The following is a 21,629-nucleotide window of genomic DNA, read 5'->3' as shown; positions in this document are numbered from 1 at the left end:
CGGACTCTGCGACCCCACCTGGCTCTTGGCTCTGATGCGGATGTGTCCGGTGACGGGCGCGTCGGGTCCCAGGTGGATGGGCTTCTCTATGCTGACGTTGGCCAAGGCATCCTCTCCAAAGATGGAGCGAGCATACAGATTAGCCGCCATGAAGCCACAGAAGCCAGAAAGTGCCTACAGGTACGCGAGGGAAAACAAAGTAAGGCATGAGATGCATACAGCAAGATAGATCATGGGCGTCTGCTCTCGGGGGGCTCCAGGGAATAGGCTGCTCTGTGGCGCCATCAGTGTAGTGTCAACCTGAATTTATATGTGCTCCCAAGTCACAACGTGTTTCTTTGCACATTGAATGCACATTGCACAGTCAATGTGCCAAGAAGGATGTCATCCTGTATTAGTGGAGGCCATGTGTTGACGCGACAATTTAAGCTCTGCAGATAACATTGGTTTGGCTGGAGCCAGGCTGTCGAGCACCTTTCGTTGATTGCTAGACAGCATTTCCTTCCCAAAGGTTGACGGGACGCTCATTAAACGGTAGAAGTGACCTTTGGCTTTACATAATCTTTGTCCATCTACGCTCGCCGTGCAATGACCTTTTCGGGGGTGAGGCACTTCATGTTGGTGGAGCCCAGGATGTGCTGGAGGTACTCGTTCAGGTCCGTGATGTTGGTGTTCACCGTCACCTGAAACAAAAAGGCGGGAAGGTTGGAAAGGTGTGGCCTATGTTTCTACAACATGCAATAAGAGATCTTCCGACCGCATCAGCGAGGGTGGGATTCTGATCAATTAGATCTTGACCAGTCTGCATGGAAGAAGGCGGTAATCCCTCGGACCGTATACCTTGTTCTCCCACTCGAACTCTGCCCACATCTGTCTGAACTCTGCGTCGGTGCAGGATGCTGGCTGGATGTAGTCCATGATGTCGATGTGGATATCGCTGAGGACCACGCAGTTCCTGTCACTCGCTGCACCGGACACGTCGTACACTAGAGACAAAGAAAGAGTCCCCACGAACCAATGAGAACACATCTTCTCTATGGCAAGTGTGTGTGTGTTGTTGTTTTTTTTATAATACGTTAACAGTATGACCTGCATGACACTTTGGTGTTCCAAGTCATGTTCTCTTACCAATGTTGCCGAATATAATGCCATTTTCAGTAGAAGCCACCTTGACATTAGCCTTGATGTTGGCAAAGTCGTGGGGGGCAAGCGTCAGAGGGGACGGCTTCTCCACCAACTTGAGGTCCCCTGTGGGTTGGAAAAGAGGCAACATGAAGCTTTGTGCGTTGTCACGGATATCCATGGCAACGAAGTCCCACTGTTTAAACGTCACGAGTCGTCCCAGGCTTGAGGAGGTAAAAAATAAGTAAAGCAAGTGGTTTCTCACCTAAAGTAGCCAGCTCAAGGGTGCAGTTTTGTAAAGTATCACTGGTTTGGTTGACCACCAGTACGTCCAGCACAATGTCATACTGGTTAACATGAACATAGGCCTCGGCGTAGACAGGATCTGAGAAGCCTGTGAGCTGTGTCACCTGGAATAGAGACAATTGTTTTAATCTGTTTGTTTGTTAACTTAAGCATGTATACACAATTACCAAAAATACAAAACATTTTTTTTTTTTTTTGGGGTCTACATTTTTTGTTAATAATGACAATATTCACTTTAGCACCATCTGCTGGTATATGTATGTCACGTTGAAAGAACCAAATGGTCAATGCTTGCAAACACTGATATTAAGCAGATACTTCTAAATCATGGGTTTTTAGTTTCACTAAAACAGATTTCCTCACACCAATAGACAAAAGCCTTGCCACAGACGTGAGTTAGGAAGAGAACAGCACATTTTTGGATGGCTGCTTTGAATACCAATAGCAGCATGCATATAATGCAGACCAGCATATTTATTTTCTAACAAATACCTGAAGGCCTTCACTGTGTGCCTGTTTGCCGTGTTAGAATTGTTTAAGACTCTTAGAACAGTAAATATAAGCAAATCTAAAAATCGATCTTATAAGGACCCTACATAATTTAAGTGCGTGGGAGAATTAGCTTGCTCTCCAGCTGTACCTTGTTGAGCTTGGAGGCCAGGGGATCGGCAGCCTCTTTCCTCTGAGTGTTGCCCATGGCAGCCAGCAGGCTGAGCTGGAACTGGTCATCCTTGGAGGTCATCTCGTTCTTGGCCGTCAGCTGCATGAAGGAGATGGGGTCATCTGCCTGCACCGCAACGTTGCGCTTCTCAGACTCTTTCTGTGGATGGCAAGAAAAGAAAAAACATTTGGATTACAGACTAATGGACCTTGTTCCTAAAGCACAATAAACGATGGGTGTAGTTAAGTGTTACAAAACCTCGACCATCAGATTTGCCGAGATTGGATCAATCTTTGTAATGTCTGTAGTCTGTCTTAAAAGGAGATTCAATGAGTGATCACAGCTTGCTTTTACCAATAATCAACTTATGTGGGTAGTACCTTCTGGGACAGTTTCTCCTCCTCCAGCCGGACTGTGAGCATGTGCGACAGCGATTTACGGCACTCCTTGTTGAAGATGTCATTCATGAGCGGCGAGCACTCTGACAACACTTTGAGGCAGAGCGAGATGCGCTCCACGTCGTCATCTGTGATTGGCTTCTTGGGCAGCGAGGACTTGCCCAAGTGCAACACCGTGACCATGATGAGCATGGATTCGGCAATGAACGACTGCAGATAGACAATACAAACAGCGTTGAGTCTTAAAGAAATAAACCAAAATGCTTGCCGTGAAGCAGCAGCAATGCAACAGAGGGGACAGAATGTTGGATGATATGCAACTTTCCTTGTGCTCAATGTTTGCATTTAAAGCTGTAGTAGGTAAGATTCGAGAGTCGAAAAAGACAAAAGATTCAGATAATAAACACAAGAAGCGCACCCCCCTCTACTTTTCTCTGCCATTGACATGATAACGCTGTGTGCGTTAACACGATTGACCCGCAAAAGTACTCAAACCAATAAGGGAAGAGATGCCTATTGGTCATAAAAAAGCAAGAAGAATTCTCATTCTAATTGTTTCACACAGAGGCAGGTACAGTCAACAAGAATAGATATTCTCACCAAGCATTTCACTCACGAATAGATGGATGACTGGTATTTTACAGATTACCCTCAAATTATTGCTTTTAAAATCATACCTACAGCACCTTTAAGTCACTGTTGAAAAGGTAAATAAAGACAATAATTAAACATACGTTTTGTTTCTTTTTGTCTTGAACGATGATGACATAGCGCAAGGCCAATTTGGTCAGGGTGGTGGCCAGAGAGGCTGCCACATAGAAGTCCCCATCCATCAAGAAGCCTCTGAGAGGGGGTCTGAAACATTACCAGTGCCGTCACACAACAATCCCACCAAAACATCATATCCAATCAACGGATATCCAATAAATCAAAAGGTGTGTACTGTGGTAGTAATGGCACCGACCTGTCCTCCTCTTTTTTAGAGGGCCGTGATGAACTGAGGGCACTCTGGGTCACGTAGGTGCCCATCTCCGTCACCAGCTTCTGGGCAGGGGCTGCGCTCACCTCCTCCTCAGCCTTCACCTCTCCAGACTCTCTCTTGATCTCGTTCTCCACGATGGGGATCTGACAACACAGGCACAGCTCAGACCACAGAAGCTGGCACCGACAGTGTGGGAATTGCACCTCGTGTTCTTTTTGTTGGGGGGGGGGGGCAGGAAATGAAACACACCTCGCCCAACGACCTGCGGACCTCCGTCATCACACTCTGGATATCGTCCTTGGTGCTGCAGTACTCCCCCAGGATCCACAGAGCACCTCGGTAGATTCTGCGCACACAACGTATAATCAAAACATGTTTTAAAATCGAAATCCTCTAAGCACAAAGCATTGCAATTGGCAGGTAGTGCCAGATATTGTTGTACAGAGATGGCGGTCATTAGGGGAGAGTTTGTTACATTTATTATTTTCTAACAGAGTATTACAACTTTGAGTGAGAGCCAGCAAAAATTGTTGTTGGGCCGGAAAGTTTTAGGAGGCCAACTGCAAAATAATTTAACATTGAAGACTTTCTTTTGAGTGACATTTATGTTCATTTATTATGTGCAACAGTTTTTTACATAAATATCTTGCATTATGAGGGGCACTCTTGAATGGCCAATATAGTATACATAGTATAAAATGACTATTATATGGACCAGTGCAAACAAAACGGGGAATGCTGGCCTGTTATGTGGTAGTAAGCCAAGCCAGGTTGTGCGGCCTTACTTGACAGTTTTGATAGCGTGGAAGACTTCCAGCATCTTCTCAATGATGAGGGGCCTCAGGCTCTCGAACCTCTGAATGGCCTCTCTTACAAACTCCAGCACGTCGGCCGCTGCAGCCTCATTGGTGTCACTCAGGAACTCCATCAGCTGTGGGGCGCAAGATTGATTGCAAGGAGATATTCAGGCACATGCCATTTTTTTCAAGTACCGGGCAAGTGGAGTAACAATTTGTTTTGAAAGAGTAGACCGTACACACTGTAAATGATTAATAATTAAATTAATCCAAACGTGTTAATTTTTAACCCTATAAAAAATAGGTTTTCATGGGTTCAAGTTGGCTAAGTTACAGAGCCATGGAAATGGAGCAATTTACAGCAGAACACCATAGTATTTGGCTGTGTTACATTGAGACAAAAAGAATGACGCAAACTCACCACTGGAATGACATTGGCCGCCATGTCTGGGAAGCGCACACTACAAGAATGGAGAGTGCGGACCAACAACTGTCGGTATTTATCCGTGTCCTCGTGCTCGGTTACGTTGTTCGTCTTGATCACCTCCTTCTTCAACACAATCACCAACTGAAAAAAAAGAAAGAATAAAATGCCTTTATTTATTGCATTTTCTGTGTTTACGTTGGAACAGAAAAGGATGGGAGCTTACATAGGTTTCATTCATGTTGCTGTAGGCGCTGCTGCGCTGGAAGCGCTTAATGGCGATTAACAGCAAGCACAAACTCAGCGAGCAGAACTAAAAAGTATAAAAAGTGTCTGACAATTTCAAATCCGAATTGTGTAGATTGCCACTGCAGAAATAAACTGACCAAACTCACCTCTTCAACATTGTGTTAACAAACCAAACTCACCTCTTCAACATTGTGTTAACAAACTAAACTCACCTCTTCAACATTGTGTTAACAAACTAAACTCACCTCTTCAACATTGTGCTAAACTAAACTCACCTCTTCAACATTGTGTTAACAAACTAATCTCACCTCTTCAACATTGTGTTAACAAACTAAACTCACCTCTTCAACATTGTGTTAACAAACTAATCTCACCTCTTCAACATTGTGTTAACAAACTAATCTCACCTCTTCAACATTGTGTTAACAAACTTAACTCACCTCTTCAACATTGTGTTAACAAACTAAACTCACCTCTTCAACATTGTGTTAAACTAAACTCACCTCTTCAACATTGTGTTAACAAACTAATCTCACCTCTTCAACATTGTGTTAACAAACTAAACTCACCTCTTCAACATTGTGTTAACAAACTAATCTCACCTCTTCAACATTGTGTTAACAAACTAAACTCACCTCTTCAACATTGTGTTAACAAACTAAACTCACCTCTTCAACATTGTGCTAACAAACTAAACTCACCTCTTCAACATTGTGTTAACAAACTAAACTCACCTCTTCAACATTGTGTTAACAAACTAAACTCACCTCTTCAACATTGTGTTAAACTAATCTCACCTCTTCAACATTGTGTTAAACTAATCTCACCTCTTCAACATTGTGTTAACAAACTAATCTCACCTCTTCAACATTGTGTTAAACTAATCTCACCTCTTCAACATTGCGGGAGGAGACCAAGTCCAATGCCAGCTGTAAGGTCTTTTTTTTCACCTCCAGGTCTGGGGTGGCAAGGACGCGCAAGATGTCCATTACAAGGTCCTGTGGATTAAAGCATTCATATTTGACATAGCTCCACTACATTTAGCTTTATAATGATCTAATGATTCATCATTAAGATTATTAGCATTTGTTTAACGCTTTATGTACCATCTCCAATGTCAATATACCTTACAAATTGAAATTATTGTTGCTCTACTTTTTAAGTCTAATTAAAACCCTACAAGATTTATTCACCACTTTAAGAAGTACATTTGCATTAATTGCCTTTGAATAATTTACTATGAAATAAAATAAAATAAAATCAACGACCAAATCGCCGCCTCATTCACCTGGAGCACGCGCTCGTGAGTGGGATGCTCCTTCAGTTCGATGAGACGGTCGAGCACTATCAGTTTCACATTATTGTCACTTTCCTTGATGATCAAGTCAATGTAGCACTGGGCAGCAGCCTGGAACCGGGGAAACCAGAGTCAATTCCACAGAGCTGCTAGCTTCAAACCAATCCTGTTACTTAAGTAAACAGGATACAGTGGGCTTATTTGTACATGGCTTATTTCTCATTCACTGAGTTCCAGACAGTAGTATACCTTAACGGCTGTTGGGGCACTGGACAGGGTGACGAGAGTGCCTGCAGCCTCATACTTAACGGCCGGACTGGAAGACTGCAGCAGGTTGTAGATGCAACGGATGAACCGGGCGCGCTCTGAGGGGTTAGCGTGACACACCTGGCGAAGGGGAGACAGAAACGGGAAAAAACACAAAAGTGGTGTCAACCCAACACAGCGCTCGTCTATGCCTTGTTGAGTCTGTAAATAAGATGATGGGGTTGGACTCACTTTGTATATCAGCTCCACAATAACCAGCTGGAGAATATCACCAAAGGTGTGAACTTGGTCGATACAGGTGCTGAGGTAATCCAGAGCTCTGTCCTACAGAACCAATTATAAACAGGGTCAGCAATACATCAGCAAAAGCCAACTACCATGTCTTTAAAAGAACCACAGCGGGGAAATAGGGGCCGTGATTACATACCTGGTCAGCATGAATTAGCATCATAAAGGCATTTCTTTTACAGCTGGCATCCTTCTCATTGACAAGGAAATCATGGATTAACTCGGGAGCATCAGGTATGAGATTCTCAAAATTCCTGAGCAAAAATAAAGCATAATAATGTCATTAGAATTATTAAAAATATATATATTAGGTACATGTTTATAGGGTGTTCAAAATAAGAACTAAAATACTGCATGGGGTGAATGTGTGTAATTCATGTAGTTAGGAATACAGTTGATGCCATTAACACACAACTTCAAACAAATATAAAATAGTTTCTTTAAAAAATAACTTAAAAATTAAGAGATTATAAAACGGTGTGATCTGTGGCACCTGTAGATAGTGTAAATGGCCAGGACAGCATTGCGTCGCACATAGCTGTGTCTGTGCTCCAAGCAGGCACGGATGGCTGGCATTAGTGGTTCCAGCAACTCAGACTCCTTCAGTTTGCAGAGGAAACGCAGGGTGGAGCCCCGGATGAACTCATTGGGGTGCTGCAGGTCCTGCAGGGGTAATTAGGAGGCCGTTTAAGAACGTTCAAAAGTTTGGCACCAGGTATGTTTTGACTTTCACTTGGAGAAAAAGTGTAATTTTCAAATGTTTAGGTTAATTTGAGTCCACCACCAAAAGGCAATAGCAAGTAACATCAAGTGACTGAGGGTATGTGCATCGGCAAAAAACAAGCCCAGTTTCCATTACATCATTGAGTGAAGAGTGAAAATGGTTCCGGAGGATTTCTATTCATAGAAAGTAATGTGACATAGTGCAAAACTTTCATACTTTTTTGGGTGGCTGTCCATTCAGATACGTATCATTCAGTAGTGTCAAGAGGATATATTAATCCCACTGTCAAACCTACCTTTCTGTAGGCGTCACAGACCAGAATCATTTCCTGCAGCAGCTTTCCATCTGTTGTTGTCTTTGGGACAATTTCCCAAAAAACCAGCAGAAGCTTCTTGATTGTGTGATCTTGAAGCGGCAGGACAAAGCGGATGATGGTCATCAGCAGTCCTGGCAACTTCTCGCCATTCAATATCATGATGATCACCTTTTTAAGAGCTTCTGTCTTAGACTTGATTTCCCCCTTTTCTGTTGACAACAATGACATTATAATCAGTGATATAATAAGGTATGTCTATGATGTAAACTACATGAAATGTATATCTCGATATTTTTTTCAGTTTGTCTATGCACAGGGAGTCAACCCTTCTGAACTTAGTTACCTAGATCAGTTTTTAGGCTGATTTCAGATGGGGGCTCCGAATCATTTGGAACGTTGATCAGAGTATAACAAACGTTCTCTGCAGCCGTCATTGCGCCGGTAGTTTTGCGTCACTCTTTGAAGAATCCTACTCAATGTCACCTTCTTAAAATCTGTAAGAGACATAACATCATACAATCGTTGAGCAGTGGAAACGGATAAGCGAGTTCCTGTGATAAAAAAAAAAGACACTATATATATGATACATTTATATAATACACACGTCAACTGGTAATAGTATAACCAGTGCAAAGGCATAATAATATCGGACGAAATGTATCTAACAATTATTTTGAAAACGAAATATACACGTAAAGAAATGTCCATATAGAGACGGGTTGTGGGTATACATGCAAAGAGAATCTAGATTGTTGTTTACGGTCGAGGCACGAATGGGAATTGGAGTTGGCTATGTCCGACATTGTGTCCAATTACGACTCACAGCAGACAGGTACGTTGTGCCCCAAAAAATACTTGACAACTCTTACAAAGAAGGCAAAGCACTAGCGCTATACAGCTATCACGTCTTACATACATAGAGTCAACTACTGGCTTCCATTGTATGCATACAATCCAACAAAAGTTAGATTAAATCATAAACATTGAATCTGACTTGTTGGCGACACGTCGCAACCTGAGAAATAGCGTTTGATGACATTACGCTAAACTAGCTAGCAAGGGTTAGCTTAAACGTTGACGTGCGTTAATAATGCAATGCAGGGCAATATTATTCATGATAAAACCAGACATTGGCCACAAGTAAACACATCAAATTAGAGTGATTTACCTGTGTTAGTTTCGTATCCCGGCAAATACGATTGGATGTTTCACTATTCCACCTACATCTGTGAAAATACGATGGATATGGGATTCACTGTCGAGTGCTCGAGTACTTCCTTGTGACGTGGAAGATTATTCTCTCAGCCACATCACTGCTACAGTGTGCGTAAACGGCCAAAACTAGGAACGCCAAAGCAAATATAAATTACGTACCATACGTATAATTACATTGTAAACGTAAAAAAATTGTACATGGGGAGAGTGCAAATGCAGTCTATAGTTTAATGACAGATACAATTGCATAGAAATTCCTCTTTATATCTCGTGATTTGTTTAATCATACTCAGTTATTTAATGAACCCACCCTAGTAAAGTCACCCTATCCAGACAATAAGGCATAAATATCACTAGAAGGTATTATCAATAATAGTTTTGAAAGGCAAGTTGCAGGACATGCCTTCCTCATTTAGAATTCAATCAGAATACAGATGAGTTCTTCACAGACACATTAAGCAGGCGCCTGCAGCTGAGAAGTGTATGGGGAAAAATACAGATATAGGAGGAGAGCATGTAGAATATCATATTGTCTAAAATTGTTGCATGGCAGCACACGTTATAGGAATGACAAATAATCAAACCTAAAGGACAATAAGCCTACAACTTGAAAACCTTTTTAGAGATTGAAAATACTATTGACAGTGATATGCATGCCAGCCCAATAAATGTTTGACATTCGTGTTTAATATAAATGCACCATTCTTTTCACTTATTAGTATTTTATCTAGCAATACCATTAGCAACTGAATAGAAAGTTAAATTGCTGTAATTCTACCCACCCTTCCCAGGATGACCAGAGCGAATCACAGACTGCTTTTGGTAGCCCCCAACTTACCAGAAAGGGGTTTCTTGTCTCCACGGCCCCTCCTGGAAGGCAGTATCTGGCACCCAACCTCAGTCGATCACTGCTCTGGGCAAGACCTAGATCAATGTGCCCTTCCAGTTGTATTGGGGTTCGTCCAGTCAGCTTGAGTCTTGTCTCTCAGCCTCTACAATTAAGGTGATTCTGGCTGCCATTTCCATGGTCACATCAAGGTTTTGACTGAGACTAATGAGAACATTGGCTTACAAGGCTTTGTATGCCGCTTCCAGAAGGGAGTTCAGCAAATGTGGCCTTCACAGATTTGAACCTTACCATCCTGGGAAACTGATGCTGGGGATTCTATCCTAGCCACCATTTGCTGTCTTTAAAATCTTCCTTCTAGCTATTGTCTCGGCTAAACGTGGGTGAGCTCCATGCTTTGACCATCAATCCCAAGTGGTTGTGCGGGAATCCTGAGGGCACAGAGGGAGCACCCTGGCCTATCCCAGCATTCTTACCTCATGGTTATTCTAACCAGCCTTTTAGCTTGGCAGCATTTGAGCCTTCTTCACAAATAAGCAATTAAGAGCCCCATGATTATTATGTCCTGTCTTCAATGGACACCTAGGTCAAATGTTGAGGGGACTGCTGTTTTTGCAATCTGATGCATTTTTTTTTGCTACACAGGGGGTGAGTATAGCTTCTCGTAACCTGGTTGATATGTCATCCAGGTGCATATGAACCACATCTGGCAGTAAAAAAGAATGAAATAGAACTTGAATTAGGAATGTAACTAGAGTTCTATGAATACATGAAGAACGCCAGAGTTGACTCGTCACTCAGAATCTTGGCAAGAAGATTGATTAGTCTTTAATTCCAAGTCGACAAAAGGCTTCACACATGTGAAACCTCTGTCTAATTGTGAATGTTTTTATTTTCTTTGAAAGAGTATTTTTTAAATAAGTATTTTGTATTTTTTCCTGGGTAAGGGTGATATAAAAAATAAAGTAAAGGAGATCCAGAAAAATGTGCCTGACATCGGCAAACCATTTTGCAAATACATACAAGTCTGGAGCATCAGAGTTCATTTTTGAATTCATATCCAAGGGCCGTTATCAACTGCGAATTGGACAGACCTAAAACCAATCAGAGCAACAAAACTTTACACATAAGCGGCAGCCAACTTGGTTGTTTATGAAAAGGCCTCAATGGCGCTCTATTCAGTTATCGAACCCGCTCCATATTAAATAAACGGCTTGGATTGGCCCAAGTTCAACCCAGGCAATGTCGGCTGGAAATCTGTCTGAACGGGAGGGGGGGGGGGGGGGGGCAGACTCTTGAAACTAGGGTAACCATTTGATAAAAACAATATGAAATTGAGAAACGTTGTTCATTTTATTAAGAAAAGTCTAGTTTGATATTTTACATTTGCTATATCAAGCCTTCCCACTTTGATCACAGGTGTTTTCCCCATCATCACTGTTCTACAGCAACAGTCTACATGCTGGTACTGGTGTCACAACTTGGAGTCAGTCCGTTGATAGTTTTCCTTTTACGATGGAAGGGGTAACATCACTTTTCTAGTGGAGCGTAATTCAGCAACTTCTCAATAAGATCCACGTGAGCAAGGAGCATCCTCCGACAACAGTACCTCTTCAAGCCCAGAGCATCAAGAGCATCACTTCAAAGAAAGGGAGAATAAAAGAAGTTACATATTTTAAATGAAAATGTGCAATCAATTAATGGACATGATCTCATAAAGTAACTCACCCTTCGGTATACTCGGCTTGAAGAAGGCCAAGGTACGCTTCCCACTTGTTGCCCACAATCTTTCCACAAGTGAAGCATCGAACTGGAATAATCATCGTTAACGCCTGGGAAGCAACAAATGTACACATTAACATGTTGCTACCAGTGGTGGAAGAACACCTTTTACAAATTAGATGTTGTAGATACAGATGGTGCTATGATTATTCTCACAAGGTGGGGAAAGGTAACCTTGCCAAATTAGTTTCCTGCGACAATCCTTCCTGCTAAGCTTCACGATAACTTTGTGCCCGAACCGGACCAATCGGCGAGAGATTCCTTGGGTAGATTGCGTGGTGCATTCTGCTTTACAGTTCAGACATTATTCAGTTAAGTAAATAGCCATGGTAGAAACATCCTACATCTGGTGGTTTAAGGCTTACGTTAACGCTTTTTGCATTAAATAATTATTTGGTCGTATATAAAATTAAACTAGAAAATGCATTTACATGCAGAAAATGCGGTGAGTGCTGTAGTACAAAGTGAGGTTGAAAATATTTTTTAATAAAGCCACATAGATTAAGACATAAAGAAACGTTAATGGCTTAAATCAAGTGAAGGGATTTGAACAAAAGTTCAAAGGTCTAAATGGAGTAAACAATGTAAACATGCACACCATTTAAGATAAAGTAAATGGTTGGAAACAAATAAAGTGACCGCTGAATGAAAAGCGCAAAGCATTGCTAAAAATGCAGAAATGTAAAATTAATTGAACTGAAGAATCTGAAATGACAAATGTATTGCCCTGCACTCTGTTTGTTTGTTTGTTTGTTTGTTTGTTTGTTTGTTTGTTTGTTTGTTTGTTTGTTTGTTTGTTTGTTTGTTTGTTTGTTTGTTTGTTTGTTTGTTTGTTTGTTTGTTTGTTTGTTTGTGTGTGTGTGTGTGTTTAAGAGAACGTCCTCCAAAAGTAGCCCAAGTGGGGGGGGGGGCGCTAGTGAACGCCGCATGGAGTAGTCATGTCTTCGAGTAGCTCCTCCACACTCTCGTTAAATACCTGCTAAAAATAAACACTTACTCAAAAATGAGCGGTTCCAACAAAAACAAAGCTAAGGAGAAACCTACGCATCCGATCTCAAACCCGAAGAAAAGCGGAAAGACAGTTCCTGCCATGAATACGGTCAGGGCCGTTAGCCCCGAGCTAAGCCCGCCTAGCAGCCCAGGTACCGCCACTGCTAGCGCCACTAGACCTTCAACTTCTCAGCCCACGCTGGCTAGCGTCATATTAGTGGCGCTAGCCAGGGTAGACGCTGCAATATTAAAATCACTGGCCTACCAGAAAAAGTCGAGAAAGGCAACCCAACACAGTTTTTCACTGAGCTCCTGCCGCAGCTCCAACAACTTCACCAGCGGACTCAAAGTTGACCGGGCGCACCGTATCGGTCCACCCGCAGCCGGACGTCAACGCACCATGATCGCCAGAATTCATCACCCTCCAGAGAAGGAGAAAATCCTGAAACTCGCTCGGCTGCATGCTCCGCTGACCTACAACGGTGCCAGGATCAGCGTGTACCCGGACTTCTCACCTGAAGTCACCGAACAACGCCGCGCCTTTGATGGAGCAAAAAAGAAACTGAGGGACGCCGGGGACGCCGGGGTATCACATTAACTATCTATAGTTTCTGTAGGCTTTCCGACTATTTTTGGTCTGTTGATATCAAATTGACGGTAGCGATTCTAGTTGAGTTTAACGTGTCATGCAATGTGGGGCAGAGGAGCTCAACGACTGCGTCCCTCCGTATGTTTCTCGCATAACCCTGCAGGCTGCAATAAGAATTGCAATCCGCGCTATAAGATGCCCATATGGTCGTAAAGTAGTCTGCCCCATGGTCATATTCTAGGACTGTTGTTTAAAATCGAATTACTCCGCCTGTATCTTTTGGCAGACATGGCGAGTGGTGTTGCACCTGCGATTAACGCTGTTGAGTCTCTATTAAAAAACCCATTTGATAGGTTAAAATTTGAAGAGAAATTAGCCATCAAACAACGTGGACCAGACAAACCGGCTATTCATATTAGCCAACAAACGAAGGATAGAGGGAAAACGTACAACAGAACTTTCTCCCGAGCTTGGTATGAAAAGAAAAAATGGCTATGTGGTTGCTCAAAAAGAAACACCGTTTTTTGTTTCCATGTCTGCTCTTCCGATCAAGTGTGTGCCCAGGACAAGGGGATGTATGGACCACGGGTGTGAGTGACGTGAAGCACTTTTCAGAACGAGCTAAGAAACATGAGTCAAGCAAAGCACATTTACATTGTTCAATGAAACTTGCCATGCTAGGTCAAGCTAATATTGCTGCGCAGCTGGACGAGGGCTATCATGTCAGTGTGAGAAATCACAATAAGGAAGTCGACAATAGCTGACACATTCTGTCAAAGCTCATTGACTGTGTAAAATTTTGTGGAGCATTCGAACTGGCTCTCAGAGGACATGACGAGTCTGAATCATCAGATAACCCTGGTGTCTTCCTGGGCTTAGTGGATTTAGTAGCATCATTGGATAGCGCCAAATGACTTGCGTTCCACGACCACCAATCATAATCAAGATAATCCACAGCGTGCGTCCCCCCCCCCCATCGTTCCAGTCTTGGAGTGGACTGCTCAGTCGTCAGCGAGTTACAGATACAAGTTTTGAGGTAAGTCTAGTAACCTGACAAAAAAATGTATGCTGGATAATTTTTCAGTTGCTTAAGTAAATTATTAGGTAGACCAGTTCTACGTCACCCAGTTAATGCGAAAATTATAAAAAGTTTGTGAAGGCTAATCTCCACAGCATCCGTATTGTTATCTGATATTACTGGCGGCTATGTCATTGTGGTCAGATATGAGAGGGATGAAAACGAACACGTAATGAAAAAATACACATCCGTGTGTGGTTTAATGAGTAGCTAGCAGTAATGGAAACACCAACTCGTACGGATCATTAAACCTGGACGGATGCAGTTGGGTTTAGCCTTAACAAACGTTTATGATAAAAAAATGAGCCCTGACCCAAACGATAAATATTCTGATTATCTTTTCAGAATGAGAGAGCTTAAAGAGGATGAAGCATTGTATGTAGCACAGCTTGAATCAGGGCTTAAGTGCAGGTGGAGCTGGGCTTGACTAAAGCTGGAGGTGAAAACGGAGGTGAAGGGACAGCAGTACAGCTTCCCGCTGTCACAATATTTTAAAAACAATAATCGACAAAGCGGGCTATTCCAAGTGCAGCCTTTTCGCTAAGGAAATAAATTATGTCAAAAAGGGCTCCCATGCTCTCATGGCACACTGCCAAACAGAGGTGCACTGGCAAAAAGTGCACGATATTAACAACAGCCAGTGTTCTACTAATTCGGTACTTTCACGAGGACCTCAGAAAAAAAGGTAACTTATCGCAGTTGTTTCTCCTTGGTTCTGTGATTGCCTACCTGCACAAGGTTACCTAAGGATTGTTCAGAAGATTTTGTACAGAACCTTGTTATGCCTTTGATTTTTCCAGCAATGACGCAGTTGGGAAAAGACCGGAAGAAGGTGATTCGGAAGGTGTGGCATGAAGCAACCATAACTGAGCTGCACTTAGGCCAACCCGAAGTCTAATAATTCATGATATTTTCTTTGAGCACAGGGTATCTGCTGTTCCTTATTATGTTGTTATGCTTTTTCATAGCAAAGTAATCCCGGTGAATCCTAATACTATTCCTGAGATATAACTGGCATGCATTCCTTGTGTGCTTTTTTGTGCATTGAACCACAATGTTATTTTCTTTATAGGGCAGACAGACACTTGTCCATACACTGCATGACAAACAACTGCAAGTTTTTATGAACTTCCTGGCCTGCTTTGTCAAATCTGAACACCTGAATCTGATGCCCAAATCCCTGGCTACTCTTGAACTTGACAACAAGCTGCAACCTTTGAGGGAGATATATGTGGGACGGGATAGATTCAGATCAGAACATCCACAACATCCTGTGAGCACATAAAAATGAATGATTATTATCCATATAATTCCACCTACTATAAAGTATTGTTGATCTGTTTCAGCTGCTGAAGCCATTCCTGCAGGAAGTGTCCCAGGCATACAAAACCTGTGCAAAATACCTGCAAAAGAAGCTGCCTTTGCAGAGTGAAACTCTGCAATCTTTGTCAGCTGTGGACCCAATTGTGAGAGGGCACTCCCTAACCACGGTCAACTTGAGGAAGCACACACATATGATGGGTCACCTGCTGCCACCAGATGCTGACACAGACCAAGAAATTCTGCATTTTGATGTTGACCAGGCGCTTCCCAGTTTTCAGAATGGAGAGGATGCTGTCAAGTGGTGGGCCGTCGTCTTCAATACAGGGAAGTATCCTGCACTGTGTCAGGCAGTCAAGGCTGCCCTCTCAATTTTCCATGGTGCCCTGGTTGAGTCGTCCTTCAGTGTCATGGGGAACATCATTGATCAACATCAATGAAAATCTCCACCCTCAGTGCTGTGCACTGTTAAAGACACTTTGCAGACCAGGAAGACTGGGGTGGAAATGTTCAGAAGGGATGATTTGAAGTTTGGGGAGGTAGATAGGAGGCTGTGTTCCAACATTAGTGCAGCTCGAACTAGGGACAAAGCCCAACGACAGGAGTTTGGTTGCCAGCCATCTACCAGTGCTGCTAATAATAGGTCAGAGGTGGTGGAGAACGATAGTGTGGCCCGAAAGAGGCACATTGCCAAGCAGAGAAAACGGGCCCTTGGAAGGCTTGTCCAGGCCAAAAGGATGAAAAAATGAAAATATTATGTTGATATATTGCCAAATTTGGCTAATGGGGTTTACTGTTTACCTGTCCTAAATGTTCATGTGTGGTATGGCGCCCCCATGTGGCAGCAGAAATAATGGTTATAGTGGATAGACCTTTTCACATTTAAAATGTTGTTAACTGACCAGTTTATGGGTTAACAAATGTGCCATTTTTACCATAAGAAAATGTTGTCTTTTCCCGTTATTTTCTTCATGGAGTACACCAGAATGCTTAATTTACATGTTAAAATAGCAAAATTTGGCAGTTTAACAGTTTAGTTTGTCACCTTTTTCAACCCAAATGAGTTTGCAGGTATGTAGAATGAGCTTCTCAATTGCATGCTTGATGTAATTCAGGGACGCATTTTACAGGATCTGAAAAACACAGAATTCCTGGCAGTGCAGGCCGATGAAACGACTGATGTTTCAACCCATTGCCAATTCGTTGTTGTGTTTCATTACATAGACGAAGCCAACACATTGCGGGAGAGATTTTTTAGTTTCAAACAAATTGATGGAGGCATGACCGCAGAGGCCATCTCTAATGTACTTCTGCAACAGTTGGGTGTCCTCAATTACGCCTGTGCGTGGCTTCTTTTCCGACATCAGCGGCTTTTCTTCCTTTTTCTCACGTTCCCCAAATAGAACTGCCACTTTGGACAGAATTGTAGCAAGGAGGTTGCCACGCGCATCCCAGACGCGCTGGAACTTTCATAGTCGCGCAGTCAGTACAGTCTATGAGAATAAGGATCTCTTGCTGGAATGCTTTAATACTGTTCGAGTATCTCCAGAATTTGATGCAATCTCAATCAGAGAGGCAAAGGGCTACTGCCGAATGCTGGGTGACAAAGAATTCCTTTTTTATCTTGAGCTGTTTGTTACGTATTTTAAACACATAAAGCTACCCACACATAGCCACTAGGAAGTAGGATCGAACACATAAGCCGTAATTACCATACATAGCCACTAGGAAGTAGGATCGAACACATAAGCTGTAATTACCATACATAGCCACTAGGAAGCAGGACCCGACATATAAGCTGCAATAACTATTCCAGCCACAGAGGGCAGCACCTTTAGACAGGTGAGGAGGGCGAGACCAATACGTCACATAGGCCACGCCTACTCGGTATTAAAGCAGCGCCTGGAGCCAACGAGATAAGAAACATCCGGCAGTCCATACTAGGGAGTTAGATACAGAGGCCTGCTGTTTGTCGCTCACACGCATGTCCATACAATTCCCCTCCTTTTGCCTCATAGTTACCATACCGAAATACTTTAACAAATAAAGTGAATTAAAAGCGATCCGAATTAGACTACTTTCTTCAAGAACGCAACAGCAAGCAAAAAAATTCAGTAGCACAAAAATAATTTTGATTCCCCTGATTATGTCCTCGTTCATGCTTTGGTTTTGTTTGCTCACAGCAGCGGTGATCGAACCAGCACGGTTAATGTGGGTTTTTGCCAAAAAAGCCTCCTGGCAAGCGATGTGTCGCTTTGACAAGTTGTGCTGGGTGACGTTGTCCCTCTTGAAAATAGTGTTCCCTGTAATGTAGGGTTTCTTCCCAGATGTCCTTTCCCCTGCCTCGAGGCAATATTTACAAAATATAGACTTCTTTGATTGGTGGTAGACCAGCCAATTGAAAGTTTTTAACCACTGGGGGTTAAACCTGTACGTTTTCCCGTTGGCCGAGACGGTGTCATGGGTGGAGTTGGCTTCGTCCGAAGGTGCCGGTTCCGTGCTTGTGGTCGCCGAGTCAATCTCTTCCATACGTGGATTTTTTTCCAAGTTTCCATCTTTATTTGATGAAGAAGAACTTTTTATTCTCCGAATACAGAGAATAAAAAGAGAATTTCCCGAGACCGTTAACAAAGCCTCTTCCTCACGTGCGAATGTTCGGGAAATGTAGTTTTTTAGTAGTTGAGCGGAACTGGCGAGCCCATAATTCGAAGTACATTTCCCTACATGCATCGCTCCCATCATAATCCCACACACTCGCGCTTAGCAGTGCCATTGAAAGCCGTACAGAAAGACGTATTTTTTTTCGGCACGGGTCCTTCTCACCGGTGCGAGTGGACTTGTATTTATCTTCGCACGTTATATATTTTAATAGCAAATGCGATCAAAACTGTCGCACTGTACAGCCCTGGTTTACAAGCAAGTGTGGATTCATAGAGCCTAGCTAACGACCAAACCAGTGGTTTAATATACCGATAATGTCAATTATATTCATATTTTGTGGCTTGATAACGTTAGTTCGTAGTAAAACAGAAACGTTTGTAACGTTATAAGCAGTGGCGGCTGGTGATCAAAAATGTTGGTGGGGCACAGTAATAGACTGGGGGTCTGGGACCCCTCCCCCGATAAAACAAATTGAATTTAATAGATTTGATTTCCTGTATTCCGGTGCATTTTGGGGATGGCCTACTTTTCATTCAGATTCATAGCCTACATCATGACTTGCAGGGCCTGGACAAGCATACACTGCATATACAGACCTACTTCATGGCCATTCCACCAGCCATTGCTATTTGACCCATTGTTGTTATTCTGATATTGAGACAAATCATGATCACTGTCCTATAGCGTCCATTTTTTGTGAGTCTCAATGTCTACTTCAAATGCAGTTAGAAATATGGGACAGTTGCTTCATTTTGTTTATATGCTATAGGCCGAAAGACTATATTTATATGTAACTTACTTGCTCCCTTTAAGTATAACATTGCTTGGGGAGTCCAATTCCTCCACTAAAAAGGGTGGAGAGTGCTTACAACTCTCTGCTGGTTAGCGATCTATTCTTATTTGCATGTAGTTGTGTTGCGCGAATGCTGCTGAGGGAGGTAGCCTATTTGATTGATTTGCTTAATTGTCCAATCATGTGGTGATAACAAAAAAAAAGCGATACCACTGGTGCGACCAGAGGGCGAATTTTCTTGCGCCAATGAAAAGCTGTCTCTGCTTGATAGACAGCAAAAAGTTAGCGAGCTTACAATAGCTGTGTTCGAAATCGTTCCCTATTCAATCACTCACTATTCCCTATATAGTGTTCATGATATAGTGCACAATATAGGGAACGAACAAACGAGAATTCGGACACTACGCTGAACATTTCTAAACGTCATTTGCGTCAGTAAATGCGCCGGGTATTTGTGTGACGCAGCCAGATGCGTCACACGATGCGATTCCTTTGATGCGTTTCAGGAATATCTCCATAAAGACGGATTCATTGCGGAAACGCATCGAGCTGTACAAACGCTGTAGTACCTACATCTTCAAGGCGCTGGTTCTCCACAAAAAAAAGTGGAGCTCATCAAGCCTGCGCGCCGCTGTATAAAAACATTCAAGTCGAGGAGGAGATAGCAGTTGTTTAACCTTTTAGATTGAGTAGAAATACTTTTTAATGTACAGTTTGTAATTAAATCGACCAAGGGGCTGTATTTAAAGCTACAACAATAATAATAATAATAATTTAAAAAAAAACTAACTTTCAACGCAAGTCTAACGTCGCTTCAGGCGTCCACACACGAATCCTAACACGAAACCGCATAGTTCCGGTTTTATTTGAAACCACCCTGGGACCATGGACCAATTAAAGAACATGGTTTATTATCTGCCTAATAACATGGTTATCAAAGACGTGGTTTCACCAAAAAATCGGTTCCGGGTGGACGGGACCTGAAAGACATGTTAGATGCACTTTGGGAGATACACCCGCGCATGAGCATAGATGCGAGGCGGATTCACGAGTGTCAAGTTTACTTTAGGTGGATGTTGGAGGTTGACTTTCTGGTGGATGTTGATGGATATTGCAGGAGATGGATATTGCACAGATACATCTTACTATGAAACTACTTCTTCAAGTTTAACTCCCTCTGCATCAGCAATCGGCTAGTCGGCGAACATCAGGGTGAGTACAAAGAGACATTTTGGAAACATAGATCGGTGATATAGTCGGAGTAATAGTTTATACACTTTATTGTTGGAGTGCTAGCTTGTGGAGATTGACATGACAGGGGCTATTGGAGGGTTAGCTAGTTTTAAGGCTGCCAGCCATGTATTAAGGGCTGGTTTTCTATTCAAAGGTAGCCTATGGAAATGTATGATTACCCCAGCTGCCTTGGCCCTATATAATTCAATACTGCAGCCAGGGGCAATGCAGTATGATCTTCCTGTATACCTGGTTGTTTGCTTTTCCGTAGCCATTTCAGCGAGCGTCAGAGTCTGACTCATTACCTGCTATGGCTGCTAGAGCCACAGGGTAGGAGTAGTTACCATGCCAGTGACGTAGCTGATTGTTGAAATCCAACATGGCGGTGCCCAGTAACATAAATAACACTTTCACCGTACAAATTAATCCCTTTTAGCAAGTCCAGCCATTTTTAGTTATTGTACCAATGAGAAGGCAGACATATGTTATATCAACTAAACTTAAAATTTCAGTTCAGTTCATCTTTAACCTAACGTTAACTAGTTATGTTGGCCACAGTATCTTACTTGATACCTGGCCGTTTAAACGACTGATGTAATACAACATAGTTGATTGAATATATGTGTGTGTGTGTGTGTGTGTGTGTGTGTGTGTGTGTGTGTGTGTGTGTGTGTGTGTGTGTGTGTGTGTATTTCGATGCTTACCTATCGTTTGGATTTGATTAAATGTTATTATAGTGAACCTCCACGCTTGATGATAATGATGCTTTGCTTTTCGTCTGCATGTGAAGCCCGCGGAATACGGAAGGCAATTCCTTCCTTTCTTCTTCTTCTTCTTCTTGTCAGTTTCCGGTAGTTTGGAAGCTGTCCAACGTATTACTGCCCTCCACAGGTCCAATGTTGAACTACATTTCTACATATAGTCCTGTACTATACAGGAACTGCAAAACTGCCCTAGAGATCAGTTTATGGTTATCACAGTGTCCAAACAAGGAAAAACAGAAAAAGCCTGAACTCCAAGTCCCAACAGTCTACCAAATAGTGCATGTCTTTCTGTCCTATATTTTCTACACTCCAGAAAAACATGTTGCCTTACTTTCTTCTTCTTTTTTGCTTATTTAATAACAAAGAATATCAACTATTAGGTGCATACCGCCACCTAACGTTCCAGAGTATGTAGAACAGGATCTAGTTTACATTACGCTGTAATATGAATAGCGCTTTATTCTATTATATAATCCGGTGTTTATTAACACATCTATCACCCTTCTCTGTGATTCCAACACCTTAT

The 21,629-nt window shown here is 42.5% G+C and overlaps 2 protein-coding genes across 2 annotated transcripts in view; both read right to left on the bottom strand.

Annotated features, from left to right (window-relative positions):
* The window catches only part of copb1 (COPI coat complex subunit beta 1), a 10,199-nt gene extending 1,088 nt beyond the window's left edge, over positions 1–9,111 (bottom strand). The window contains exons 1-21 of the mRNA XM_079736647.1: positions 9,000–9,111; positions 8,175–8,325; positions 7,811–8,040; positions 7,285–7,454; positions 6,931–7,045; positions 6,735–6,827; positions 6,486–6,623; positions 6,228–6,347; positions 5,830–5,937; positions 4,688–4,834; positions 4,255–4,400; positions 3,719–3,815; positions 3,452–3,612; positions 3,222–3,342; positions 2,470–2,697; positions 2,069–2,248; positions 1,388–1,532; positions 1,129–1,248; positions 841–986; positions 594–683; positions 19–174 (exon numbers count right to left, since the gene is read on the bottom strand). Of these exons, the coding sequence (XP_079592773.1) occupies positions 19–174; positions 594–683; positions 841–986; positions 1,129–1,248; positions 1,388–1,532; positions 2,069–2,248; positions 2,470–2,697; positions 3,222–3,342; positions 3,452–3,612; positions 3,719–3,815; positions 4,255–4,400; positions 4,688–4,834; positions 5,830–5,937; positions 6,228–6,347; positions 6,486–6,623; positions 6,735–6,827; positions 6,931–7,045; positions 7,285–7,454; positions 7,811–8,040; positions 8,175–8,265 (2,802 nt within the window). The 5' untranslated portion in view covers positions 8,266–8,325; positions 9,000–9,111. The remainder of the gene's footprint in view (positions 1–18; positions 175–593; positions 684–840; positions 987–1,128; positions 1,249–1,387; positions 1,533–2,068; positions 2,249–2,469; positions 2,698–3,221; positions 3,343–3,451; positions 3,613–3,718; positions 3,816–4,254; positions 4,401–4,687; positions 4,835–5,829; positions 5,938–6,227; positions 6,348–6,485; positions 6,624–6,734; positions 6,828–6,930; positions 7,046–7,284; positions 7,455–7,810; positions 8,041–8,174; positions 8,326–8,999) is intronic.
* Positions 9,112–10,845: 1,734 nt separating this feature from the next.
* Positions 10,846–21,158, bottom strand: polr2l (RNA polymerase II, I and III subunit L). Its single transcript, XM_079736674.1, has 3 exons — positions 21,044–21,158; positions 11,622–11,725; positions 10,846–11,532 (listed from the first exon to the last, which is right to left on the bottom strand). The coding sequence occupies exons 2-3, from the start codon at positions 11,714–11,716 to the stop codon at positions 11,424–11,426; spliced, it is 204 nt and encodes a 67-aa protein (XP_079592800.1). The 5' UTR covers positions 11,717–11,725; positions 21,044–21,158; the 3' UTR covers positions 10,846–11,423.
* Positions 21,159–21,629: the final 471 nt, after the last annotated feature.

This window comes from Pollachius pollachius (genome assembly GCF_949987615.1).
Source record: "Pollachius pollachius genome assembly, chromosome: 5".
Lineage (NCBI taxonomy): Eukaryota > Metazoa > Chordata > Actinopteri > Gadiformes > Gadidae > Pollachius > Pollachius pollachius.
This window is presented reverse-complemented; position numbering and strand designations above follow the sequence as displayed.